The sequence below is a fragment of the Protomyctophum parallelum genome (genome assembly GCF_964188405.1).
Source record: "Protomyctophum parallelum genome assembly, chromosome: 11".
NCBI classification, from domain to species: domain Eukaryota; kingdom Metazoa; phylum Chordata; class Actinopteri; order Myctophiformes; family Myctophidae; genus Protomyctophum; species Protomyctophum parallelum.
Window position 1 is genome coordinate 20,370,820 of NC_139707.1, and position 27,970 is coordinate 20,398,789.

The following is a 27,970-nucleotide window of genomic DNA, read 5'->3' on the forward strand; positions in this document are numbered from 1 at the left end:
GCTGTATATAGGAGGGGCTAGCGCCACTCAAACATCACACCCGTATGAAGTGAGGGGCGCTCTTATCATCATACGTCATCAATCGTCCTCACTTATTTTGTATTCAATGTTTGTGTTTACACGCTTTTGTCTTCAATGTTTGTGTTTACACAGACCCTCAAAGCTGGACATAGGAGGGGCTAGCGCCCCTTAACAACATAGGCATAATTACCTACCTCTTGTGCATTAATATTGCCCATTGTACTCCTATCCAGGCCGGACTTGCTTCGCTCTGATGGTATCCCGAGCGTTGATCCCCTCCCCTCCCCGTCACCCTTATCTGGCAGCCCCAAGGTCTCCACGCCTCCTGGCAAGGCCCGCTACCGGAGCAAACCTCGCCACCGCCGCGCCAACAGCAAGGGCAGCCACAGTGAGTTCCCTGGGGTGCTGAAGCCTGGTCCCGGGGCAGCAGAGGAGAGCCAGGCCCTTGACGGGGAGCACTACCACTATCACCTCCATCACCTTCATCACCACCACCCACTACCAGATGGCCCCCTCCTGCCCTTGAAGGGCCGCGTGGAGGCCGTTGCCAACTGTGCCAACAACTTGCGTTATTTCGGCCCGGCCGCCGCCCTCCGCAGCCCCCAGACAGATCACCTGCAGCGGCGCGTCTCTGGCGCCAGCCCGGACATAATCTCCACTGCTGTGGACGCAGCCTCGCGCCAGCGAACCTCGTCCACCGGATCCAATCCCGTTCCCGGTAGCGGTGCGGGCTCTCTGTGCCCCTGCTGCCAGGCCCATCCCTTCCCTGGCTGCATGCACTGTCAGGAGACTCCTCCCACCTCCAGCCACCCAGAACTGCCCCTCCACTCTCTGCTCGGCACCCAGGAGGGGACATCGTCCACACCGGCAGTGCCTGGCAGGGTATCCGACCCCGCTGCTGAGGGAGAAGACACAGAGCCGCAGGAACAGGAGGCGTCCTCTGGATTGCCCCGCACAGTCAGACCACTCAGGAAGGTAATGGCTGGCCTTAAATCCATGAGATTGTGTGTGTGTGTGTGTGTGTGTGTGTGTGTGTGTGTGTGTGTGTGTGTGTGTGTGTGTGTGTGTGTGTGTGTGTGTGTGTGTGTGTGTGTGTGTGTGTGTGTGTGTGTGTGTGTGTGTGTGTGTGTGTGTGTGTGTGTGTGTGTGTGTGTGTGTGTGTGTGTAGGAGGTATTGACACTATGATGGATATTAATAAAGATAATTTCTCCTCTATCAGGGTGGTGATGAGTCGTCTGAAGAGGAGGAGGGGGAGGTGGACAGTGAAGTGGAGTTTCCTAGGAGACAGAGGTAATAGATGCGCATTTTGCTCACATGGATTTAACTTCATTCATTCAGACAGATATGATATGATATTTTAGAATTCCCAGTAGGCCTACCAGCCAAATATACCACTGACACTCTCTGAAAATAATTACATGAAATTCTACTTTCCCCATCTAATGTATGTCTCTCTTCTATTGGAAATCACCCCATCTCTTGCCTCATCCTTTCTCCCTGTCTTCCATCTACTACTTCTTTTCTCATCTCATCCTTCACCCCATTTCCTCCATTTTCCCTCGCCTTCCCGTTGCGTTCCCATAGACCTCACCGCTGCATGAGCAGCTTCCAGTCTTACTCCACCTTCAGCTCAGAGAACCTGGAGTCTGTGTCCGACGGAGAGGAGGGCAACACCAGCGACCACTCCCACAGCGGGCCCCTGGAGCGGATGAGCACCAGCCAGGAGGAGCACCTGGACGAACTGCTTTCACACACGCCAGAAATCCCCATCGACATCTCCACACAGTCAGATGGCCTGTCCGACAAGGAGTGCGCTGTACGCAGGGTCAAGACCCAGATTTCCCTTGGCAAACTGTGCTCCGATGACCACAGTTTTGAGGTCAGACCACAAGGCCTTGTGCTGTTTTTGTTTGGTTTACTGTAGTTGAGAATGGTGGGGAGCAGTGTCAAATCTCACTTGAAATAGACAGACAGACAGACAGACAGACAGACAGACAGACAGACAGACAGACAGACAGACAGACAGACAGACAGACAGACAGACAGACAGACAGACAGACAGACAAGACAGACACTCACGAAGGAAGGAAGGAAGGAAGGAAGGAAGGAAGGAAGGAAGGAAGGAAGGAAGGAAGGAAGGAAGGAAGGAAGGAAGGAAGGAAGGAAGGAAGGAGGGCGGGCGGGCGGGCGGGCGGGCAGGCAGGCAGGCCGTATTGGACTGGAGGCACCGCTCAAAAACACCAAAAGGTTCACGCTTATTTCCATTGTGGTCCAAATGTGTGTGTAAACAAACTAAGTGCCATGTGTTTGGTGATATCATACCAATCACATGGCTGATGATAACAGTTATCACCTCAAGCCTTTAATTGCCCTGGGAGAAAGGAGTGATAAAAGCACAGAGGCAACAACAAGTGCCTGGGTGATGATTTAATTTATATGAATTATAACCCTTTAGTTTGTCAGCTGAATAGGATATGTTAACACTGTCTGTAATCAATGACTTGTAGGCCAGAGATATCTGATCTTTTACTGACTGATATGGCCTCACACACGCATGTACAGTATACACGCTTACACACCACCAGGCCCCAAGAGTGGCTGGAAAACCACTGAAGCCGCTTTACCCTACTGGCAAAAGCTGGAACTACAAGCAGGAACTACAGGCAAGCGAAGTACATGCAGTCAGGTTTAACAGAACGCTCGTTCATGAATCGAAGGCGCGTTCATGGAGGTTAGTACTTCCGCATTTGGGCACCAAATTAAGAAAAATGCGGAAGTGGAGTGTTCTTCCAGGTGCTTCAAACGCCACTGAGCAACTTCCATTGAAATGAATAGCTGGGGGAGGGGCAGTCTGCCCTCTAGTTTATAACTCTGTGGCTTGCACGTACACACTACACACATCTCCACTCTTTACACCCCTCAATGTTTATCTCAGCTATGTATTTTCCTTATTCCTATAACTTTGTGTTCTCTGATATTTACACTGCCTTGAATCTGAATGTTGAATGAATGTATTTTTTTTAGCATGAGTTTGATCTGTAACAATATATACTGTACTAATATCTCTCTGTCTTGTTGACTGTTTTTTCCCACAGAATCCACTACAGTTTGGTGACTCTGATTGTGACTCATCAGAAGCAGAATGCTCTGATGCCACTATTAGGAACAACAAACAGGGGGCCCCATCCTCATGGTGAAATCCCCAGTGGGCTCTACTTTCTCTTTGCCTGGAGGCTATCGAAACCCACTCTGCCCTATAGGAACTACAGCAATAAGAGGACCACACTGTAAACAACGCTTCCCATGGCAAAAACATCATGCAGTCGCTCTTAGATCCAACCCTGTTCTTGACACCACCTACACCTACCCCTATTTTCAACCCAGCGTCCAGGCAACCCAAAAGGCAGGGATTCCCTTTTGAATGATATTGTACAGAAGATCGTGTAACATTCATAATTTATTTTTGTCTGAGTTTTGATGGAAAATCAGGAACTCTGTACATTCTCTGAGACTAACAAAATGCAAACGAACAAAATAACAAAAGACACAAAACTGAACATGGGCCTGTGTGTGGTGGTGAGAGACGGAGGATGATGATGAAGATGACAAATGAAGATGATGGTGAAAGATGCAGTGAAGATCTTCTGTACACCAGGGAGGGTCATGTCATTATGGTGCGTGTCAAATATGTCTATCAGTAAGCGCTGGTCTCTCAGGTTATGGCGTCATAAAAGGTATTCTGATGTGGGTCGAAAGAGTGGCTCTGGCCATTTGATTTTCAATACATTATAATCTAATCATTAGATTCTAATGCATCTAATGATTAGATCAACCCCCCTGCCCACCCACCCATCCACTAACCAGCACTCTCTGATTACAACTGAATTGCTTTATCATGAGTTTACAGTACAAAACCCCAGAACGTGCTCCCTGCCCTGGCTGGCAAGGTACCAGGGAGACATGAAAAAGGTCCAAACACCAGCATGAACAGCCTGTCTCATCCACCCGACTCTCCCAGCCCATCATCCCTTTGTTGGCCAACCACGGTAGGCATCTAGTTATCAGGATTGCTGCTGAACCACCCCTAGCATGTCTGATTTGGCTCGTATGTGCAAAGTCTGCCAGAAGACTGCATGAGTGGACAACTTACGTAGAGGAGAGGAGACACAGACCCAGCTCACAATACGGAAAAAATTAATAAAGAGAGACATTTCTCTCCCAGATTCCACAGTAGGACCCAACACATCCTTATCAGAGACATACCGACATGATCATCATCATTAATCAGATGTCATGAGCAGATCAAATGTCAGTGTTTATGAATATGAAGCCTTTCCTCTTCACATGACTGTGATGGTTTCAAGTCTCATCTCAGGATTGCTCTAGAACTGTGAGAAACCAGACTGGACCAATTGTGTGTTTGAATGTTTTTGAGTTGCATATTATTATGGACCATGCAGGTATATAAAAATGTCTTAAGGATAGCCTTGTCCTTCAACCCTTTATTGTGGTAATAGACATTAATATTATGTAGCAGAGTAGAGCGTTTTAGTTGCCATTATGGTGCAGTATCCTTTTTTATACTAAAACCCCCAAACAAAAACAAAAATAGGTCCAACACTCTCCCATTTTCAATTTTCTAGCAGGGTAATACAGTACGATAGAGTTGTGTGTTTGTGGCAAGGCACTAACTGCACCGTTCAGTGAAATGCAATGTCAAAGGTACAGGCACCTAATGTAATGAATGAACAGCAATAACGTAGCTTGATGCTCAGGTGAAGGATTGTTTGCTCAGGACAAGAGGTGTCTAGCTGGCTGGACACAACACAGAGTGACAAAAGACAACAATTTATGGCTATTAGCTTATGAAAACCTATATTTTTAAACTGTCCTATTTTCTGTGAACTTGCCTTTTCCTAGTTGATGCTCAGGTTTAAGTTGCTGAATGAGAGTAGGAGCAATATTTCAATCTCCTCTAGATGGCGACAGCTACAGTGAATTGTTTTGCCTTGTTTTGTGTAAATGTAATGCTTTCATTCCTTCTAATCCTCAGCCAGTGACATGGGCACCGTGTTGATGTGAGCACTGTGTTCATGGAGGAATCCTAGAAATATTACTTTTATCTTGTCATTATTTGAAAGGGGATACTGCATCTTTGGGAGCTATAAGGTATTTTTCCTTGTCCCAGTGTTTGTCATCCATCTAGATAATTTTTGTAGTTATGATTGCAAGTCAGGGTTGAAGTTAATAAGTTAATGTCAAATGTATACATGTCATAATTGAAGTGTGTGGAGTCGGCTGTGTAAGGAATATAAGCCAGAGACAAGGCCACAGAGCAACCAGTCCGCTCTTGGTTTTCAACGACCTCATCTCAGTGTTAGCCTCTCCTGTATATAAGCATCTGTAATTGTAATGTGACTTGTTTTCTGTCTTCTCCAAACGTATCTAAAAACAAGCTTGGGGCCTCTTTTTGCTGACTGGCCAAAAGGCTGTCAATAAGTAGCAAGCTATTTAAATGATCCGTTGATCTGTTATTTCATCAGTATTGAACATTGCATTGGGGTGTGATTCAAAGCTGGGCTCATTTTCTAAGTTTGTGGGAGGCAGTAAACTTTTAGCTGGATGGAGATGCTTCCAACTGGTACTGCATACACCTGATTGTCCATGTTCAACCTTCTTATGTTTACGAGTGAAATGTTATAACCTAATGTAATGTTATTACTGGGGAAATTAGACCAAGCTGTTAACAGCATTGTCTTTCTGGCATATATCCCCGTGAGTATGATTGTTGTAAAGTTTTAAATTATTTTGAGTATTTTTTTCTTTTCTTTTTTGTAGCTGGTCTACATGATTATGGAATTAATTTATTATGAATGACTGGGCATGTTTAGTGTTGTTTTTAATTTCAGGCAGCTTTAGAAATGTTATGTCTCGGGTTCGTTTTCATGATAAGTATTATGCAAAGAAAGCACAACAAATGGGTATGGGAAGTGGACAGTATGTGAAGCATAAAAAGGCATATTTAATCACAGCATTGAACTGGGCATCTTACCGTTTAATTTTCTTTTGAGGTATATTTTGTCTTTTACTTGTCTTACATACTGAAAACATACTGAAAGATTCTCTTTGATATCATTAGACATCAGGTTAGGATCTTGCTGGCTTTACAATTATGCACAGCAACATCAAGTTTTCCTTAAGATTATGTCTTGATATATAGGCTATAAGGCAGTCTTCATGCCCGGAGACATGTATAATACAGGTTCTGTCAATTCCGCAGTGATCTGTCCCTATTCTTAACCAAAATACAAATTACTTGAGTTTCTGTACAAGTGACTAACTATAGAACTTAAAATGTATTTTGTCCTATAGGCCTACCAAACATCTGTTTCTTTGTCACTCTCATTTCTCATATTTCCAATTCCTTCTTCTCTTCTTGAATGGCATTATGATCAACCAATCCTGACAATGTCCTGTATTATTCTGTGTACAGTGCAATGGTTATCCGGGAGAATAAAATCAGAGCAAACAACTGCATGGAATAAACGCTGATGTACTGTACCAAACACCCTGTGGTCTCATGTCTGTCTGTTTTCTTCTTAAAGAGAAACTACACTGAATTTAATTTCAGAGCACTGAAACAAATTCCAATCAACTCTGTTGACATGGCAATAAAGTATTGAATCTTAATGTATCAGATGGGCCTGCAGCAAAGTTATTAGTGCAGCTGGCGAAAACTACAGTTCTGTACAGGCGCGACGTCCCCAGAGAGGACGTATATGGCCTTAGTCCTACTCCTCCCAGCCAACGCTCCCCACTGACAGGTGGTTACCCCCCCCCCCCCCCCAGAGAGGACGTACAGGGCCTTAGTTCTACTCCTCCTCTCCTCCCAGCCAACACTCCCCACTGACAGGTAGTTACCCCCCCTTTTGAGTTACATCAAAAGGGCATGTGAGCTCAAACCCACAATTCAACATTTTGGTTTTAAGATGTTGATATTCATTTTGTATTCATCCTTAGGACCCCAAATCACACCTTGGAAAGCATGAGTCTATTTCAAACAAAGTGTTTTTGACTGGGGGGTCAGGAATTGCCTGTCATAATTTGACCCCCCAGTATTCGGATGTATTAGGATGTTGATATTCCTTTATCAGCCAACACTCCCTTATTTTAGACTGGATGTGGGGGCCACCAGCACAAATGGCCGTGCTGGAACGTATGGCCTGCAAGTGTGTACGGACCTGCAAGCTTTCCGATTGCTCCTGCATTGCCAACAAATTAAAGTGCACAGAAATGTGCAAGCTACAAACCTGCAGCAATCAGAAGGAAGAGGAGGAAGATGAAGTGAAACTGATTGATTATGTGATAATGATGAATACTGAAGAATTGATATTGATATGACACTAATGACAGTGATGATTATGATGATGTTCATTGATTAAAGTGAGTGAAAGACAGATACATCAAGTTTTTTTCCCTCTGTATTTGTTTTATTCCAAAGCCCAAAGACTACTTGCAAAAGAGATAATCAAGGTCAGCAGGTCAAGAAAATTGGGCGGTCTCCATCAGTGTTTTACAAGCCTAGGATATAGATCTACAAGCTCACAGTCTGTGGGCTTGTGCAATTTCACTATTTTTTTTAAAGTATAAAGTTTCAAAAAATGTTTAAGGGGTTAACCGCACATTTGAATCCGATGGATACAATGTAACCGATAAAGCTTTATTTGGAAGGCTCTGTGTTGCATAATCTCTTTTGCAAGGCTCTGATCTTTTGGAGCGGGGTTGGGGGCGGAGCCATTTCCAGACAATTATTGGTGCTCCCAACAAGGAAGAAGCTGTGCTGCTGTGTAAATTATGTAACTCGCTCTAGTCTTCTGTTCAATTAAAAAGATATAGCTACTACTAATAACTCATTTACTAGTTCAGATACAGATCTATAGCAGCGTGGCTGAAATGTCTTCGATGGATTTGGAGAAGCTGAAGATGACGGGCGCTGGCAGAGCTATAGCAGTTCTGACCAGTGGCGGAGATGCACAAGGTAAAATGACAACGCGACTGTTGTGTACAGTAGCCATGTCTAGACTAGCTGTGACACACGCTTGTCATCTGTCAAATGTATATGTGACATAATATGTCGTTGGCTTGTTAATAATTGCCATATCATTAGTTTATAGGGGTAAATGTTAAAGGAGAATTGTGTCTGTTTCTCAATAGGTCAACATCTTGTGATCTTGTGACAATTCAAGACAATCATAGATGTAATTTATCAATTTTGAGTTTTAGCATATGCAAAATGACTGATTGTCTTGATCAAAGGCTATTTGTGAAGCATCAAGCAAGAATGTAGGCCGAATGAATGCTGCCTTCACAAGGTCAGTGGGTGCGGAATTGCGGATGGGTGTGCCCAACTGTAAAAGACTGTCAATGTTGCAGCAGGTTGTCAGAAAATTAGCGAAATTTGGGCAAATCTGCAAAATAAATGCTTACCATCATAGTCATACCATGCACTAGCTTTCTTCACAAATGTGTTTATACAGTTGTCTGCTATCACCCATAGGTTCCAACGGTCCAACCGTTTTGACCAGATGAAGAGCCTTGGCTCGAAACGTCGTCAATAAAAGTTATCTTTTGGAGCATATGAGTGTGCGGGTTCTCTTCTCTTTTCATAATTATGTTACTTTTTTGAACCCAGCACCTCCTTGAAGTGATGTGCGTATTTTTCTATAGTTCCAACGGTCCAACCCCCTTGGAAATCTTTGTGAGAGCTGCTAAACCATTAGCAACATCAATGTAATTCTGTCAAACTAGGGTGTTTTTTATGATTCTGAATCCATTTCATTTCAAGCATTTGTTTTGCACGAAAACATATAGGTTATATATATTATATAGGTTATATATATATGTTAAAGGGACGTACACTTTACCCTTTTTGCAAAAAAATATGTTAATGACGTTTAGAAGATTTGGAACACTTTCCTGGGGTCTTGTGTGTGAATATGTGGTTTTAGATATTTTATATTTTAGCATTTTCTAAATGTCATTAACATATATTTTTTGTATATATAAAGTGTCCCTTTAATGGTACACCAACTTTCAGCAGCTGTTACAAAGTTTCCCAAGGGAGTTGGCTTGGAATAAATTTAGTTTTTCCTGAATAGAGATGATGCAATAATCATGTAGTGTCATTGTGCAATTCAGTGCAGTAGTAGCTATGAAATCTGATTTGTATCATTTGTTCTTGAACAGGAATGAATGCTGCAGTCAGAGCTGTGACTCGGATGGGTATATATGTTGGGGCCAAGGTCTATCTTATTCATGAGGTACTTCCATCCCCCTTTCACGATGATATATTAACAACACAGTACATGCTGAGCTATATATTGTCTGTAGGATGGTTCCTGCTTCTGTGGTGAACAGTTTATTGTCTCGTTTATAGTGAGGCACTTACTGTACTGTACTTCCAATAACGGTTGCTATCCTCTGTTGTTTTCATTACTAAATTAATCCATGTTCCCAGACTTCCCACAAATCACATGCACAGTTCTGTCATTTTAAATCAATGCTGTTGGTTTTCACTAGGGGTACCAAGGCCTTGTAGATGGGGGCGACAACATCAAACTTGCGGACTGGCACAGTGTGACCAATATCATTCAGCAGGTAGGCAGACAACACTGAGTCTTGTGCTTACTATTGACCCAATGTTCCTCACTAACTATAATGCACCAGCACAGCTATTTGTATGTTTTTGGTTTGTAATTTTATATTTCTTGTCTCATATCGACTGTCACCCTTCTCTTCACTACACCTCTTCTCTCCCTACGCGTCTAGTACTGATTATAAACCGGTAAGGCATCTTGCTGCATGTGCTGTAGCCCTCAATAGTAGAAAAGCAGCAAGTTGCTTATTTTTATAGAATAGAATATTGGAAGCATTTTCTTTATCCATTTGTTGTAAAGCGATGTTATTCATTGTCTTGGATTTGTGCATCTGATATTTTTGAAAGGGCATGCTTTGTGAACCTGAAACCTTGAGTTAAGAAGCAAACCTGCCCTATGGGCTTGCTTGGTATAGAGTTTTACATCCTTGTTAGTGAATTTTTTTGTAATTCTTTGCAATTTCTTGTCGTTTCTGTGACAACACAGGAGCATATTGTGTGAAATATATGCAGAAGTATGAATCTATCATATTTCATATACATTCATTGTCGAAGTCTTCTGCAGGCTTATTTAATGGCTTATTTGCCATTAAACATTGTAATCCATTCAGTAAGATCCACATTTATAGATCAACTTTATTATTGGACATAATCTGATTTAAAGGTCATGTTAGGCTGGCAATTACCGGTTTTGCCTGTTCTTATTTAAGACAAATGCCAGAAACTATTATTCTCCCCGGACATCCTGGCCTGTAAAAAAAACAACTGCCACAATTGTTCAATCTCTCTCGCTCATACACACACATCACATACCGACTTTCACCCGGGAGGGTGATAGTGGCATTGATAGTGAGTGAAAACAAGGTCAAGTGCAAGCTGTGCAATGCCAAGTTACTACTTCAAATCAACAACAATGTGCATGCGTTTGAACACAAAGCATCCAACACAGTTTCCCAAAGAGACTTCACAACAGCTGTCCATCCATGCAGTGCAGATGAAAGCGTCTTGCCTTTACATTATGTCAATGCTTGTATGCCCCGCAGTTAAGCATGCGGGCATGCTAATGTTTGTTGTGAAGTGATGTAACATCAAGCTCCAATGGGTTATGGATCCAATTCTCTCACCATATGTTGTTTACAGCATGTATTGAAAATGTATATGGATGTTAAAATAGACAAATATCTGGTCAACTTAAATTATGCTGGACATGTTGGCCGGCAGTTTAAAATCCTAACGCAACCTCTGATTTGCCATCCTTCATTTGCTTCATAGAGGACAGAGTTAAAGGGTCTGTGTGATCTGTCATGTCAGCATGACCGTTTCCAATGATAGACACGCCAAGTCAGTGTCTTCTATTTCCTACATGTACCTCCCTTAGCTCGGATTGTGATCTGTGTTGGTACTGTTTATCTCTGCTACAGGGTGGCACTGTGATAGGCAGTGCTCGATGTAAGGCCTTCACGACCCGTGAGGGTCGTGTCGCTGCAGCATTTAACCTGGTGAGGAGGGGAGTCACCAATCTGTGTGTGTGTGGTGGAGATGGCAGTCTCACCGGGGCCAATATATTTCGCAGTGAGTGGAATGGGCTGCTGGATGAGCTGGTGGAGAAAGGTAAGATTATCTCTGTCAAATGCTGTCTCACGAGGCACTAGTGATCCTAAAGTTAATCAAACTACCAGTAATCGATTTCATTTATTCTGAAAAATAGTCGCTAATTGATAAAATAATAGATTTTCTAAAATAGCAAAAAGGCAGTTCTGCAAGCTCAAAAGTCAGTTTGTAAAGTTTTGCGCAACACCGTTGTACAACAATGTATACAATTTGGCATTCTGTAAGTTGTTAGTATCCATTTTCTGGGGTAATATTTGCTGAAAATAGCAGATCTACAAGCTCAGTCACGACTCACTCACAACACGCTTGCGACGTGTTGATGTTCACAGAGATGTCTGTCTGTCAGTGTTAATATGTAATGTGTTTGTCTCATGTACAGGAAGGATCACCGACACGCTAGCCAAGCAGCATAGCCACCTGAACATTGTGGGCCTTGTTGGCTCCATAGATAATGACTTCTGTGGCACTGACATGACTATTGGTGCAGATTCCGCCCTGCATCGCATCATGGAGATCATTGATGCCATCACCACCACTGCTCATAGGTCAGACTCATTAATGTTACACTGTAACACAGCACTGTCCGTTTAGATTGTTTTAGCTGCATACCCGCCTGGAATGCATGGACATCCAGGTGCATCGAGGCGGATAAGTTTGGATTGTTTTAGCTGCATACTGGAAATTCATGCACGTGCATGCATGCAAGTGCATACCGGCTAGAGTACATCTACCTTGTCTTACCAAAGCCTACAAAAGCTGTGAGTGTCAACAGCGCAAATTAACCCTGGCTGGATGCATATCAATGCCATGGTCCATTGTATGACCTGTTAAGTACTGTAGGTGTAGCATATCTGTTGGATGTTCTGAAGCACGTAAATGAAATGAGGAAATGTGATACGGTATATTGTGGCTTAATTATTTCAGAGGTTATTTCAAACGGTGATTGCTCGCAGAGGTGTGCATACACGTTAACGTAGCGCTCCACTAGTTAAAAAATCCCTAGCACACCCCTGATGTAATAATAATGAATTGCATTGTTATAGCGTTTTCTATGCCTTACGTGCATACACAAAGTGCCTACAATGGTCTATTCATTCATACATTGATGTCACTGTACCACCTACCATTGAAACCAAATGCCAAGAAGTCACTGACTGAAGTAGCATTTCATTTATTTAGTTACAGTACTCTACTACAGTATTTATGGCTTAATGTACAATGCAAACACTTGTTATTTTTTAACATTGTTATTTTTGTATATTTGTGTAATCTCGCAAAGTAATTAGGCCTCTACATTTTAAAGAATGGCGTGGAATTAAGACATTTACAGTGGAAGTCAACCAAACACAGGCCAACTGTTATCCATTCTCACATTCAAGCTTATTTGTTCATGCTTGTAGGAAACGTGTGTTGTGGAACTTGTGGTCTGTAAATGGTAAATGGTTTCATCAATATGACACACCAATGAAAAAATAATAATGCTACTCCTAACAGCCACCAGCGTACATTTGTTCTAGAAGTCATGGGACGCCACTGTGGGTAAGTACGTCTTTATCTGTTTGGCATATTGATTGATTTATTACCTTTAGTACCTCTAATTTATTTATTAGTAGATGTGCTTTGTCATTCTAAATGTTCCCTTTCCTCCCAATCCATGTGGTATTCAGGTACCTGGCGTTGGTGTCTGCACTGGCCTCTGGGGCAGACTGGATTTTCATTCCAGAGGCTCCTCCTAAGGAGGGCTGGGAGGACCTTATGTGTGCCCGTCTGGAAGAGGTAAGGACAGAAATGTAGTTCCAGAGACGTACTACAGTTTGACCAGTTGTAGACAAAGTACTGGGTAATAACAATACCACAAGTATGTTAAGTTTAGTTTTGTTTAAAACAGGGTTTTTTCCCTACAGTATGTTAATGCCATAGTGTATTTCTTTTCAGAGTCGCAGTAAAGGTCGCCGACTTAACATCATCATCCTTGCAGAAGGGGCAATCAACGTAAAAGGAGAACCAATCTATGCAGATTATGTAAAGGATGTAAGCATTTTATTATTGATGATCCTGGAATTGGCAGACTCCTTGGACCATATCCACATGATAAATTACATTCTAATACATTGACATTACATTTCGCATAATAAACTAACCCTATGCCTGTCTGTAGCTGGTGGTAGAGAGGCTGGGTTATGACACCAGGGTGACTGTACTGGGACATGTGCAGCGAGGAGGACTTCCCTCTGCCTTTGACAGAATACTGGTGAGTTGGAGAACCTAAGACTCTGTACTTTCGCAAGGTGCTGAAAGGTGCTAATACATCTGGCTTGGTCACCAGAGAAAACCAGCGGTAGCAAACCCATGCCCACTGCTTTGAAACCAATCCTGTTACCACCACCCCTGTACCCAAGATAGGGCCCCATAACTTCATGCACTTCAGATAGTCTTCCTGCATTCATACATTGTTGTGTGTAGACTTTGAGAGCTACAGGTCATGCTATCTGGTTTCTGTGTTTATATTTAGCTGTGTGTGTGTGTGTGTGTGTGTGTGTGTGTGTGTGTGTGTGTGTGTGTGTGTGTGTGTGTGTGTGTGTGTGATTTCAGAGCAGTAAGCAGGGTGTGGAGGCAGTGGTGGCTCTGATGGATGCCACTCCTGACACTCCAGCCTGCGTCATTGGCCTGTCCGGTAACCAAGCTGTGCGCCTGCCTCTGATGGAGTGTGTAGAGATGGTAGATTATTTACATTGTCCTTTTAGTACATTCACCTTGTTTAATTATATTAGATGTATCCATTAAACATCAAAAACCATACACTGTATCCCCATCTTCAGACTAAACTGGTGCAAACCGCCATGAATGAGAAGAGATTTGATGAGGCTGTCAAACTACGTGGCGGGTGAGAGAATAGATGTGCTGTACAATAGATGGTTTTAGGTTTGTTACTTTATTTATACAGAGAGAAAGATGAGCCTGAGAGCTGTGTCCTCTTTATAATAGAATTGCCTGGCATACATAACATAATAAACAAACGTAATAAAACATGCAGTACATTTTCAAGAAGCACATGCATAAAGGCCATTATAAGAAATCAAATCCACTCTGTTGATACAGTAAAACATTTTTATCATCAGTTTTGGATTGACTAATGTAACTACAAAGTAGTCTATAAAGAATTACATTCATGCATGGAGTAAACAACAATTGCCCCAGAGGATTTCTAATGTTACTGTGTACAACGATTCATTCCATTCATTCCAAAATTACAAACATTTTGAATAATTGAGAAATAATTTACATGATAGTTAAAGGCCCGCTGACACGCCCCTCGGGAGCTAATAAAGGATATCAAACAATGCTATCATGATTGTGACGTCAGACTGTGACAAGCTTTCTCCATCGACTTCTATGCGGGCTCGCCGGGCTTGGTGGCCGTAGTAGCATAGCAACTTATGCTACTATTTTGGTGTCACATTTAGAGTCATATTTCCTATAAATGTAATTGAAAAAAAATATTTTTTCGCTCTAAAATATTCGTTAGAATGACATTGAGTTGACGTGTAAGTTTGAGGGTAAACTGTTGCATATTCGCAATTTCGCTAATTTCCCCGGCCATCTCTCTCGGTCTCCCCCGCTGACATGCACTCAGCCACGGCATACACTCAGCCCTTCTCACAGGTTGAGTAGCGGCACTGCACCGGGCGAATTTCCCCGGCCATCTCTCTCGGTCTCCCCCGCTGACATGCACTCAGCCACGGCATACACTCAGCCCTTCTCACAGGTTGAGTAGCGGCACTGCACCGGGCTAAAATGCATATCCGTCTTCAAATAGCTACCACAACATTGTTCAAGTGAACTGTGTGTTTATGCTTGTTCATTGTAATAATCAATATAGCTATGATGATTTATCGCCGCGTCGCTCCGCATGACAAAATGCCCCTCTCACCGCCGGGGCACTGAGCCTCTTCTGGTCAGTGGTCATGCAGGCTGCACAAACGGGGAACGTATAGCCTCTATGGTCCCCGGCGCATATTGAACTGGGCATGTGTCTGTGTACACACTACACAGCTACACACACACACACACACACACACACACACACACACACACACACACACACACACACACACACACACACACACACACGTACACGCACACGTGTACACACACACACACACACACACACACACACACACACACACACACACACACACACACACATGTATTCATATGTGGGCATATGCCTGCCCACAGACAGATACAGTTCATTCACATCTATGGATGGTGGATATATCTATGAGAATTACGTATATTTATTTGGCTGAGTGTATGCCCGAAGAGAGAGAGAGAGGCATTCGGACAACCGGGGCGGTGTGTGTAGCCTACGTGTATTGTGTACTCAACCTGTCAACTTTTAGCCGTGGCTATAGTGCATGTCAGCGGGGGAGAGAGCTATAGATGCCAGAGGCAGATTCCGTGCCATTGCATGTGTGTGTACATGTGTGTGTGTGTGTGTGTGTGTGTAGTATACACATGCCCACTGCCCAGTCCCCCGGAGGCTCATGATCTCGTCCGCAAGACTATGCCTCAACTCGGCTCGGACAACCAGGCTTGAATTCATCATAGCGATATTTATTATTACACAAATCACCCACAAGTTGATCATTATAGCCTACATAACGCTATGTCAATGATTAATGAGATGAAAGTTTCATTATACTTCTGGTGGTGACGAAGACATCACATGCCTTCTGAGTGTGGCTATTGGAGACCTCCAAGTTGCGCACGGATACTTGTTATTTTTTCCAGTGGTTCCATACATGCTAGTTTCTTCGAATATATCTAATCTTCACAAGTTGTCGCGCTGTGATGCGTTTTATTATTATTAGAGGGAGAGAGAGAGAGAGAGAGAGAGAGAGAGAGAGAGAGAGAGAGAGATACGGAGGGAGAGAGAGAGAGAGAGAGAGATACGGAGGGAGAGAATTGCGGTGCATAAGGGGGAGGCATACTTTGGTTAGACATAGCATTGGTTAGACATGGGTTACGGTTAGGTTTAGGTGTGCTGCCTCGTGGGAGGTTAGGTTTAGGGTGAGGGTTTGAGATAGGTTGTAGATGTAGGACTAATGACTAACCAATGACTAGTCTAAACCAAAAACTGTCTAAACTAAGTACTGCACCCGCGTAAGGCACTCCGTATGCGCGCTGATGCAAGACGCAGTGTGTGTGTGTGTGTGTGTGCGAGATAGAGAGAGAGAGAGAGACTGCCCCCCCATATCGGTGTGTGTGAGAGAGAGCGTGTGTGTGTGTGTGTGTGTGTGTGTGTGTGTGTGAGAGAGAGAGAGAGAGAGCGGTCAGGTTACTTGAGCCGGCAGCAGTGCCCCACTGCCCCGGGCAGAGGCACTATATGACGGCGCCACGGCGGGGACATAGGACTGGATGGCCCGGCCACGGGACGGGACTCGTCACTCGAGTGACGCGGCGATAAATCATCATAGCGATATTGATTATTACAATGAACAAGCATAAACACACAGTTCACTTGAACAATGCTGCGGTACATAAGATATTTGAAGACGGATATGCATTTTAGCCCGGTGCAATGCTGCTATAGACAGGCAGTGAACCTGTGAACAGGGCTCTGCACAAGGCTGAATTTGAGGCCATGTTAGCGGGGTTACAGAGAGCTGCATCCCAGCTCTCTGGAACTCATCACGCGATATTGCGAGTATGCAATAGTATCCCCTCAAACTTACACGTCAACTCAATGTCATTGTAACAAATATTTTAGAGCGAAAAAATATTTTTTTCCAATTTCATTTATAGCCAAAATGACCTAAATGTACCGTCAAAAACGCTAGCCTGAGCTAGCTAGCAGCCACTTGTTGCTAGCGCGGCGCGCCGTAGCCCTGTCTCAAACAATTTCAAACTGTTTTCAGTCAGACCACGTGATGTGCTGTACCACCCATATTAATTTCGGGGCGTGTCAGCGGACCTTTAATGTTGTTGTATGATACAACATAGTTTTCTTTGATAGACTTTGCTGGTTTTAGAATTGATTGACTGTTTATTCCAAGATCAGTCCAAGAATCAGGAATCAGCTCAATGTTAGTAGGACTCTGAATTGTACTTCCATAATAACTTTACAATAAGGATAAAATATTGGATGTAGCCTAAGGGAGATACAATACAAGATACAATTTATCTTATCCTATGCAAAAGAAGGCATACACATAAGAAAGATAGTCACTTCACTTGTCTGTTCCATTCTGTTATTTCTTGTGCTGTGCACCATGCTACAGTAACTGGAGGATGAAATATACGCACAGGGCAGATGTTTGACCTCAAGGCTTTCTGCCAGAGAAACTTGGTCTCGCCCACATGGCGTGGCCACGGCACGTTCTTCCTTGTCCAAGTCTATGGTCCAACTTTTCTTCATTGCACATTTGCCACTATGCCTAAACCCAACCTTAACGGCAACCATCATCTCATAAAACATACTATGCCCAAACCTAACTTTAACCACACAAAAATGATGCCTAACCTTAACCTCACACTAATGTAGAACTTGTCAGGACATGATTTCAAAAAATAAATAAGCACACCTGCAGTGGGATTTGAACCTGTGATCTTGGGAATGTGCTGTCTTTACCCAGTGAGATGAGGAAATCACTGTTCCAACCACCTTTTAGATGTTATTTGAATTCCCTTTCTGGCAGAACAGGGGCCCTCAAAGGAAATATATGGACAATTCTGATCATTTGATTTTGATTACCCCATGACCTTTCCTCTAGCACCACCTACAGGCAAAAAGGCCACATGCAGTATGTCAAAATCCAGTGGGTGGATTGTCATGGAACTTGGAAAAGCACAACCTAGTTTTGTTTATTCAGATATAGCACCTCATCATATCATATTACAATTTACTAAATATACCCAAAACTGAACTAATGTCTTGATAGGAGTTTTGAGAACAACTTGAACATCTACAGACTGCTTGCATTCCAGAAGCCATCTCCTGCGGTAATATTCTTTCTCTCTCTCTCTCTCTCTCTCCTCCCCCCCCCCCCCTTAGTTGTTCTCACTTGTATACTCTTACATATAAACAAATACAATGTTGCTGTATAAACACCATCTGAACAAATTACAACTTATTTTTTCCCCTCCCTCAGACCAACCACTCCATAGCCATTCTGAATGTGGGAGCCCCTGCAGCAGGGATGAATGCAGCAGTGAGGTCTGCTGTGAGAGTGGCACTGGCTTATGGACACAAGGTCTATGGGGTCAACGATGGCTTTCAAGGACTGGCCAATGGCGCAGTAAGGACTTCTGATTGCCATGCTTCTGCTGTATCGTGAGATAGTTTTTTTTTCTACTGGGATTTAACTATATGGCATTGACATGGCATGTTCCTCTTTATAGGTGAGTGAAATGCTATGGCACACTGTGGCTGGATGGACTGGACAAGGAGGCTCTGTGCTAGGCACAAAACGGTGAGGCACATCCTCAGTCTGTCTTGTCTGTCTGTCTGTCTGTCTGTCTGTCTGTCTGTCTGTCTGTCTGTCTGTCTGTCTGTCTGTCTGTCTGTCTGTCTTGTCTGTCTGTCTGTGTGTACATGGAAAGCATTATTATGTCATATCATTCTCAAATGAGTAATCATCCCTCCAGGCTATGTGATTAGCATACTGGCCAGTTACTATGCTCCTGTCCCTTGGTCTGAGTCTAGCCTCTTAGAGTTTAGAGAGAGGATGATCAGCAAAGCAGAGAAGACTAGAAAAAGTGCCCTTCCGGGCACAGGTCTCCACCAGGTTATCCACAGATCCGTGCAGTTAGAGGTAAAAACACTTTTTGGCCAGTTATAGCGCCACCTTGAGGCTGAGTTGAAATTGTTCATGTGGCATTTCGTCCTCGGCCTAGTGGGAATGTGGGTGCACAATTTCACGGAAATCACGCGATGTGTTCATGATTTGCAGCATTTTGTTTGAAACTGAGCACTCCTGTGAACTTTGGAAGCCAATCTTAACCAATCAGGATGGAGTCTGATAAATCTGAAAGACCCGTTTCGTTGAATGGCTCTAGAGAGACTGTGTAGCAATTTGCGTGATGTTTGGACAAAATCTGTAGGTGTACTGTGCAAAAACGTGTTTTGCACAAAGCGGCCTCCTGGTGGCGCTATAACAGGCCGTTCTGGAAAGTTTGGGGCAGAGGTTCATGGTTGGCATCCAGGGAGTGTGTGTGCAAAATATGGCATTGAAAAACTTGTTTTGCACAAAGCGGCCTCCTGGTGGCGCTATAACAGGCCGTTCTGGAAAGTTTGGGGCAGAGGTTCATGGTTGGCATCCAGGGAGTGTGTGTGCAAAATATGGCATCGACCGGGTTAACGGTGGCCGAGATTAGCTGTTCACGGACGGACGGACGGACGGACGGAGTGCAAAACATACTCTCTCCCCATGCCTTCGGCCTGGTGGAGACAAATATAGGTAGACAGGTAGTGTATGAGAGAGAGGTAAATCACACAACATGCAAGTCATTTTGGCTGTAGGGTGAAGTTTAACTGCATATACAGAAGCTACTATTAGGGCATCTCCCTCTTCTAGTTGTTCTCGCTTGTGTACTCTTACGTGATTGACTATTGTCTGTCTACTTTTCTTTAAATTATTTTTTGTAATGGTAGATACACCATGCTGCTGTGCTTCATCTTAAAATAAATCTTAATAATTGACTTTTATTTCTTCCCTTAGAACCCTTCCAAGTAAATTCATGGAAGATATTGTGGAGACAATCAAGAAGCACAGCATCTCAGCTTTGCTTATAATTGGAGGGTTTGAGGTAGGTCAAAATGTCAGCACTAACATACTATTCATGTTATATACTTAGTTTGTGCACCAGTGTCGTGAACTGACGATACCAGATCTGAGATCTCCAAGCTCACAACGTGTTGTGCTTTGCCACATTGTGGAAATGCTATTGTCAGTGTGCGACAATGGCGTGCAACCAAGTATAAATTAGTTTATGTGAATTTGGTCTTCAGTCTGCATCTGTGTGTTGACAGGCCTATGAGGGTGTGGTACAGTTGTCTGAAGCCAGGGGTCGTTTTGATGAGCTCTGCATCCCCATGTGTGTCATTCCTGCTACCATCAGCAACAACGTACCTGGGACTTACTTCAGTATCGGAGCGGACACTGCTGTCAACTCTGCCATGGAGGTGATGTCAAATTGACACAAAGATGGAACTTATAGAGCACATAACATGACATTTTCATTCTAGTTAAAAATGTAAATTTGTGTGCATCCTGTTAATAACGTCATGTCACTGTGATTGCCTCTCCAGGGATGCGACAAGATCAAGCAGTCAGCCAGTGGAACCAAGAGGCGTGTGTTCGTAGTGGAAACCATGGGAGGCTACTGTGGCTACTTGGCTACTAGCACTGGCATAGCAGTAGGTGCTGATGCAGCCTATATCTACGAAGAGCCTTTCAGCATCCGCGACCTCAAGGTGAGAATAAGTTTTTAGCTTTCTGTCACCGCACAGTGGCCCCTTTTCCACCGAAATAACTTTGGTTTTAGAACTGGTTATGTTCTAGATTCTTGGAACCTTGGTCCTTTCACTGAACTGGCAACCGTTTTTTGGTTCCAGTTCCGAACCAACTTTTAGGTTTTCTGAATCTGAATAAATTCATTTTCAGTGGAAACACAGAACTGGTTCAATATTTGGCGGTGAAAAAATAACCGAACCGCTTCAATGGAAAAAGGGGCCTGCCGCCTGTGTGGTGAGTTTGGCCCCGGCTGGCAATTCTCATGCACGGAATAAGACTGACATTGGGACAAAATAGAAGCAGTTTGTCGACTCAAAGACCATTTTGGGAGACTTGTTTTGTTTGCAGGCACGTAAAACATATAGACAATGTGCACAAAGAATTAATTAATTTACCTGTTACAAATGGAAGCCCTGTGTTTTTGCCATCATTTCACCAAAATCAATACTGTAAAAATATGGATGTTGAGACACGAATGGTGAAGCAAACTTCAAGTTGGTATTATTTGATATTGTTGGTATTTCAACTTGAACAAATAGGAGGAAGATGCTAAATGCATTAATTCATTCAGTTATTCATTCATTCATTTGCATCACCCGCTTCGCCTCATTCATGCTGCCCAATTCCCATCTTTGCATTGACTCTGTATGTAATCGCACCAAAATATTTTGCCTGTGTCTCTGAACACACCTTTTAAGAGAGAGGAATGACTGTCAATGACATATAGCACTGCTTAAATCAGGGATGTTGAGTATTTGAACAGCGGTCTCAGTAAAGGCCTATTCATATTCTGGATTTTCGGTGGTGAGGTGACCACCGCTCCGGTGGTCACCTCACCACCGGAGCTGAAATAACGTTGAGCGGTGGTGAGTAAAAACAGAGAGAAGGGCTGGAGCGGTGGCGGTGGTTTGCTCTTCACCGCGGCTTGAGACGTCATGTGTGACGTCCGAAAATCCAGACTATGTATGAGCCTTTAAGGAGACAGTGTTGCTAAAACAATCAATAATTGTTTTCCAGTTCTTGATAAAACAAAGAGCGAATTACCGTAAGCAATGAGTAATAATACTAATAAATAAATTCTTAAGCAGTCTGACATTAGTGCAATAATGGCTGATGGTGATGAGTAGTATTACAAGTGGGATGCAGCAACTGTAAGTCTATTTGTGTGACGTTTAAGAACAGCAAGACATTCTTCATCAGTTGATACTGCTCTTTAATTACAACCATGCCCTTTTCCCAGACCAATGTGGAGCATTTAACAGAGAAGATGAAGAAAGATATCCAGCGAGGTCTGGTACTGAGGTACATAATGCCTTCATTCATATACATAGAGATCAACTGCTGAATGTTAACCCAATAATGATAATAATAATATATTAATGTCATTGGCACTATGTATCATCAGGAATGAAAAATGCCATGAGCACTACACTACTGAGTTCATCCACAAGCTGTATTCAGCGGAGGGCAAAGGCATATTTGACTGCAGAGTCAATGTGCTGGGACACCTTCAGCAGGTATGGAGCTATGTTTGGTTTGGTTTATGTGAAAGGGAAGCACATACACTCTGTGGAAGTTTTTGTTTTCCGTTTGTTTTTTTAGGGAGGAGCACCTTCACCTTTTGATCGAAATTTGGGCACTAAGATGGGAGTGAAGGCGGTGAAATGGCTTTCTGAGCATTTGACTGGTAGGTGAATTATGTTTCTTTTCATAAATGTATGCTTGATGCAAAGATTATTTCTGAACTTTAATAATTACATTATTAAATAATTCTAAATGTTATGTTTGGTTCTTTCTCATCAGGGCGTGTGTTTACCAATTCACCAGCGACGGCATGTGTGCTTGGTCTTCAAAAGAAGGTTGTCTCGTTTATCCCTGTCACTGAACTGAAGGCTGAGACAGATTTTGAGTAAGAAATCAAAAGCTACATCCACTGTCACTATCAAATGACCATATCAGTAATTCAGTATATATAGGTACTGTATTTTAATTTTAGATTAAGTGAGCACAATGGGTAAATAACTCCTGCCTTTGTTTATGCAGGCATCGGATGCCCAAAGTCCAGTGGTGGCTTGACATGCGGCCAATGCTTAAAATGTTAGCAAAATACCAAACCAGCTTCACTGAATACATCCCGGGAGAGATCGAACATGTCACTCGTCGGTCAATCAGCATCGACCCTGGGTTCTAGAGATTCAGGAACTACAGGAACTACGTTCTCTCCTTAAATAGCCCTTATCAATGAGCCCCTCCTGCCTGGTTCTATATAATAACTGACTGTGTTGTATTTGGTTTGTGCATATCTTATAGTATATGTGTACCTGAGAGATTAATGGCATTTTAAAGGAGCACTGCACTCAATCTTTTTTTTTTTTTTTACACATTTTTATCCCACGATTTTGTAACCCATTTTTCACCCATGTGTCAATTATCTAATGTGATTCTGGGCTCTACACACCCTCTGCCAACCTGGGGAGAGCAACGGACTGACCTCATGCTTCCTTCATGCATGAGTGTCCAAGTTGCTCCTTTACACCTGACAGGGGGGAGTTTCCCTGGTTGGACGTAGCACGTGGAAGGAACACGTTATTCCAACCAGTTCCTTCCCCCTCCCTCAGGTGCCCCGGCTGGCCAGGGGGAGGCAGTTTAGAGACCAGGATTACTGCATGTTCTTTGTGAGGGTACCTACCCTAGGGGACACGGGGAGAACATGCAAACTCCACACAGAAATCATCAATCATTTTTGTTGTTGCTACAGCAGTATAATGTATACATTTTCAGTGATGATAATCACTTTGTTTTAGCTACTAATCAGATTTACTACTGTCCATTCAGTATAACACTGAATGTTTCACATGAGGCTAAAAGCAATGTAACCCAAAGAAACGTTTGACATAATGTTCCCAGTAATACATGTCTATGCATTATAAATTATACGTATTAAAGAGTATTATTAGCACAATCTGAAAGGTTAAAATGTGAAAATGTATTACAATTGCACGGTGCACCTATATTGCAAACACCACCTTTAACAAATGTAATTATTTAAATGTAATACTTGACATTAGTCCAAGATTGAATATGTATTTTAAAATTGTATAAATTAATCTGTAAACTGGAATCCAAGATGATGAATCTGGAATCTAAATACAGTAATTTCCCTTGTGTTTGATGAATCATGCCTTTAAGTAGGACTGTGTTGTTTTAATTTAAAGTAATGTCTCAATGGCAATAAATCTACAAATGTACATTTCAAATTACCACATTGATACTGAACAGTACATTTCACTAATACGCAGCTTATTACATTTTACATCGCCTCTACATTCTAATATTATGACACTGTCGCTACAACAACTTGAAGTAGAGTAAAGTAGAAGTAATGTGAATGTTATGTCCTTGAGGTACATTTTACTACTGCATGTATGTTTAAAATAAAATAAAAACGTGTACAAAAGATTGTTTCAGAAAAGTATTTTATAAACCAATATCATAAATAGAATAGAACACTTTTCATTTAAAGACATTTAAAAATGTTCAACTTGTAGAGGTTCAACTTCATTTTATGCCAAAAAGTAATAAAACATATCGAGTTCCAATTGAAATATTTGTCATTGTCCTCCCAGTAAGAATATTAATAGTGGGAACAGGTAATTAACATCTTACAAAAGCAGAAAGTTTGCATTTCTTTCTGTCGGATATTTTTTCTAGAAGTTGAATGAAAATGGGAAAGCATCTCCAGCAGGCTTTTCTTTGCTGCCTACAGTTGCCTCAGGACTCTTGGAAGCAAAAGAGAACTGGAAATCATCTTCAGATATCTCTGTTTGGTTGAATAGGAACCCTGAAACATTTACAAACAGCATTTTGTTATATCGTCGCTGTCAGGTGGAAACCATTCAAAACCGTTCCTTTTTTTATTCTTTTAAAAACATGCAAATAGTGAAAATAGCAGTTTACAAGTTCACAATGCATCTTGTGAACTTGTTCATCGGCTATTTTCACTCCTTTTGTGTCTCATTGATCTATGAAAACCCACAAAAAGTTAAAATATGGAAATGAGAGGTTTCTGCCTGACAGAAATGACATCCATTATTTTCTATATTATATTGCTCTAATGTTTGTATATTTACCACTTGGGGATTTGGATTCAGAAGATTTCTGAAAAGAGAGATAAACACTGACTTCAGAAATGTATATTCATTAGAATAAGAAAAATAATAAGAAAGACATTTAGCAAGTTATAATGTTAGAAATGTATGGTATTGGCACCTTGTTGCTGAAATATGAGCTGGTGAAAGTGAAAGGTGAGTCCTGTAAGGAAAGAGTTAACAGTATACATATATTAGTACAATATGACCTACTCAATTAGTACATAATTTGTTATTAAATTGAAAGCTGATCCAGTTAGTTTCCTCACCTCCTCCTGTGCAGAACCCATGTCAAACCCAAATCCAGAGAAGCTTGGGGTGCTGGTATCGGGGTTCATGGAGAACATGGAGAAAGCAGGGGACTTGGGATCAGAGGTCCCTTGACTTGGGGAACTGCCAGGGCTACTGCTAAATTGAGTTATCACACACTGTTAGTGACAAGTGACTGGCATTCACCCCCTCAGCTGAGTTCTATTACTTTAGCTTACTGAATAAGCAACACAAACACGTCAAAGGCCTTACTTGAGTGAAAAGGTCGGAGTTGAGGGCACAACTTTCATTCTTGTTGGCGGGGTCTGACAATTGACACTTGGAGGTGAAGATGGAGGAAAAGCTGTGGCGCCATCCTTTTCCTCGTCTGTAGAAAACTCCACCTGCTCCTCTTCCATAGTGAATGTCTCATCTCTCCCTTTGTCCCCTGCATCCTCTGTCTCTGACATGACGGAATGTTCCTCCTGATCAAGAAAACACCTTGAGAGAACATACCTGGGAGAGGAAATGTCTCCAAAAAACAGTATCAACAAAAAGGAGTGTCATGGTAATGGTCAAATCATTATAGTTATCTGACTCTCTGAAACAACTTCAAATTAAATTAAGCTCTATCTGAATTTATACAGTTAATTAAAAAAACCAAGCACAAGACCTCATCCACTGGTCCACAACCCTCGTTCTGATCGGCAATTGGCATCTGCTTTGAGTGCTGCAATTGTTCTGAAGGAATAACATGACTTACTGTAAGGTTTCCTGGACAATAGACTTAAACACACCAGACCAAAAAGACTATGGGAAACTTGCACAGTAAAATTCATGTCCAACTTACTAAGATTGTACATACCAGCTGACTCTTGTCTAACCCACAGTTTGTGGCTTTCTTCTTGTGGTGCAGGAGGGTAAGAAGGAGCATCCTCTTCCATGTTTCTCTCCTGGGTCTCTCCTGTGTTTACTTCCCCAGACAAGGTATGAACATCCTGCAAATTCTGTTCAAAGTGAACCAAAGAAGGCACTTAGATATAACAAATCTTCTGCATACAATATAAACTGAATATGACTGAATACCTTTGTGTGGATGAGATGAATAGAGGAGATGTCTATGGAAGAATTAATGTCCTCTGTCAGATTATCTACCAGTAACTGCTTCTCTGTCTCGGTCAGCTGGCCAGAGACACTAAAGGGAAAACAATCAATTACAGAGAAATACTGCTCAAGTCAGCACTGATCATGTCATTACTAAGTGTTTTCAAAAGTATACCTCTCTGGTGTGTTCCCAGTGAAAGAAGAATTCACTGCTTGACCTGCAGTAAAATGAGCAGTGCAAAAGTGCAATAAATCTTGAAATAACATTATGCAAATTATTAGGATGTTATAAAAGAGTAAAGTGTATTACCAATATTTGCCATCTCTTTCTGTTTCATTGTCATTTCATCTTCAAGATCCTTAATGAGACACTCAATTTCCTCTTTTTCAGCCTGTATTGTGATGAGTTTTTTAGCAAGGGGGTTCTGGCAATAATGTTCCTTGTGTTGCTGTAACACTTTCTTGTAGCTTGCAAATCGTTCTTCGTGCACGCACCTGTTTTGATCAAAATTAAAAACAGTTGGCTGAATAATAATAAAAATCTATTATTATTATTTCCAAAAAATATTGTTTAAGAATAATCTGCCTAACGATGATGTCACTGCCCACAGCCCTCCTATGAGACACAGACCGAAAATGTGTGGTATTTTATCATGAACATTAGTGATGATGACCAATTATATGAAGGTAAATTGAAAAGTGGTCCTTTAATTCTCTTAATTTCATGTCCAAATTTAACATGGCACCCAGCCACCACTGAACTTACATGTCTTGGTTATAGTTGTCCCGACGTGTGTCTAGTTCTGCCTTGAGTGTCTTCTCATACTGAAGAAGTAGGCTGTTCGTTTTCTTCATGCTGGACAGATAATTGAATTGATATACTTTTATTAACAAACAACTACAATATAGCGGTACTGAATATGTTATAACTTATAACCATCCTTGCATAATCTACATTATTTGAATTACTCATCCATACCTTTTTGTACTGTCTTTGATATATTTCACAGTGTTTTGTTTTGGAGTGATTTCTCCCTCAAGTCTCTGGATACTTATTTTGGTTGTTTCGATGTGGGATTTCTTCTCTGCTATGTCAGCTCTGCAAACTGTTCATGTTATTGAATGCAGATAATGTTACTGAAGGTTTAACAACTGAACTGAATAATAAGCATAACTTGTTGACCAGGGTCACGAGGCGTTATTGAGTAGCCTATTTATGGCAAACTATTGCCTACCCTGGCAATTCTAGTGTGGACACTGACAGGTAGGCCTATCTGACTTACTTTTAATTTGTTGGTTCATCTCATCCTTATTTTGAGCAAGCCCTCTAGTTTGAAGAGCTAGACCATTGAGAAACAACAGATGAAATGAGAAAAATGTGTTATCTGTATTCGCTAGCAAACTATTTTAGTTTGTGTTGGCTAAAGCTAACAGGGGAAAAAACAAAAAATATATATCTTACCTAACTGAAACATGAGGCTATCAAGTGACTTCTGGTCATCCATTTTTCGACTGACGTTGACAATTAACTATAAAAGAACAGGACTAACTTACTAGTAATACGAGTACAACATTCATCCACCCACGCTTGTGAACAGTTGTCATGCTAATAACAACAGCCAACAAACACGGTTAATTTGTCAATGTGTCAATTAGTTTAGAT

General features: G+C 42.1%; 3 protein-coding genes across 3 annotated transcripts in view; 2 read left to right on the plus strand and 1 right to left on the minus strand.

Annotated features, from left to right (window-relative positions):
• Positions 1-6,525, plus strand: part of map3k13 (mitogen-activated protein kinase kinase kinase 13) — a 38,282-nt gene extending 31,757 nt beyond the window's left edge. The window contains exons 12-15 of the mRNA XM_083777206.1: positions 255-996; positions 1,242-1,312; positions 1,607-1,901; positions 3,118-6,525. Of these exons, the coding sequence (XP_083633332.1) occupies positions 255-996; positions 1,242-1,312; positions 1,607-1,901; positions 3,118-3,219 (1,210 nt within the window). The 3' untranslated portion in view covers positions 3,220-6,525. The remainder of the gene's footprint in view (positions 1-254; positions 997-1,241; positions 1,313-1,606; positions 1,902-3,117) is intronic.
• A 1,309-nt stretch (positions 6,526-7,834) lies between these two features.
• pfkla (phosphofructokinase, liver a) lies at positions 7,835-24,247 on the plus strand. The gene is made up of 22 exons (XM_083776633.1): positions 7,835-8,060; positions 9,269-9,342; positions 9,602-9,679; positions 11,099-11,288; positions 11,668-11,833; positions 12,783-12,827; positions 12,956-13,064; positions 13,224-13,319; positions 13,447-13,539; positions 13,881-14,006; positions 14,108-14,172; positions 18,233-18,293; positions 18,443-18,589; positions 18,693-18,763; positions 20,012-20,099; positions 20,323-20,475; positions 20,602-20,766; positions 22,047-22,108; positions 22,212-22,323; positions 22,409-22,493; positions 22,610-22,715; positions 22,850-24,247. Exons 1-22 carry the CDS (start codon positions 7,976-7,978, stop codon positions 22,995-22,997), a joined length of 2,325 nt encoding a protein of 774 aa, XP_083632759.1. The 5' UTR covers positions 7,835-7,975; the 3' UTR covers positions 22,998-24,247.
• Positions 24,248-24,265: 18 nt separating this feature from the next.
• LOC310866863 (uncharacterized protein) lies at positions 24,266-27,963 on the minus strand. Its single transcript, XM_083776634.1, has 14 exons — positions 27,770-27,963; positions 27,591-27,647; positions 27,287-27,413; positions 27,074-27,163; positions 26,618-26,802; positions 26,483-26,525; positions 26,290-26,398; positions 26,069-26,210; positions 25,877-25,944; positions 25,477-25,688; positions 25,224-25,362; positions 25,076-25,117; positions 24,937-24,964; positions 24,266-24,647 (listed from the first exon to the last, which is right to left on the minus strand). The coding sequence occupies exons 1-14, from the start codon at positions 27,810-27,812 to the stop codon at positions 24,514-24,516; spliced, it is 1,419 nt and encodes a 472-aa protein (XP_083632760.1). The 5' UTR covers positions 27,813-27,963; the 3' UTR covers positions 24,266-24,513.
• Positions 27,964-27,970: the final 7 nt, after the last annotated feature.

Coding starts and splice junctions, on each gene's coding strand:
- pfkla (XM_083776633.1), top strand. CDS start 7,976: ATGTCTTCGATGGATTTGGAGAAGCTGAAGATGACGGGCGCTGGCAGA. Junction 11,289..11,667: donor GGATGAGCTGGTGGAGAAAG/GTAAGATTATCT, acceptor TCTCATGTACAG/GAAGGATCACCGACACGCTA. Junction 20,100..20,322: donor TTATAATTGGAGGGTTTGAG/GTAGGTCAAAAT, acceptor GTGTGTTGACAG/GCCTATGAGGGTGTGGTACA.
- LOC310866863 (XM_083776634.1), bottom strand. CDS start 27,812: ATGGATGACCAGAAGTCACTTGATAGCCTCATGTTTCAGTTAG. Junction 27,414..27,590: donor GATGAACCAACAAATTAAAA/GTAAGTCAGATA, acceptor TAACATGAACAG/TTTGCAGAGCTGACATAGCA. Junction 25,363..25,476: donor ACTCCGACCTTTTCACTCAA/GTAAGGCCTTTG, acceptor AACTCAATTTAG/CAGTAGCCCTGGCAGTTCCC.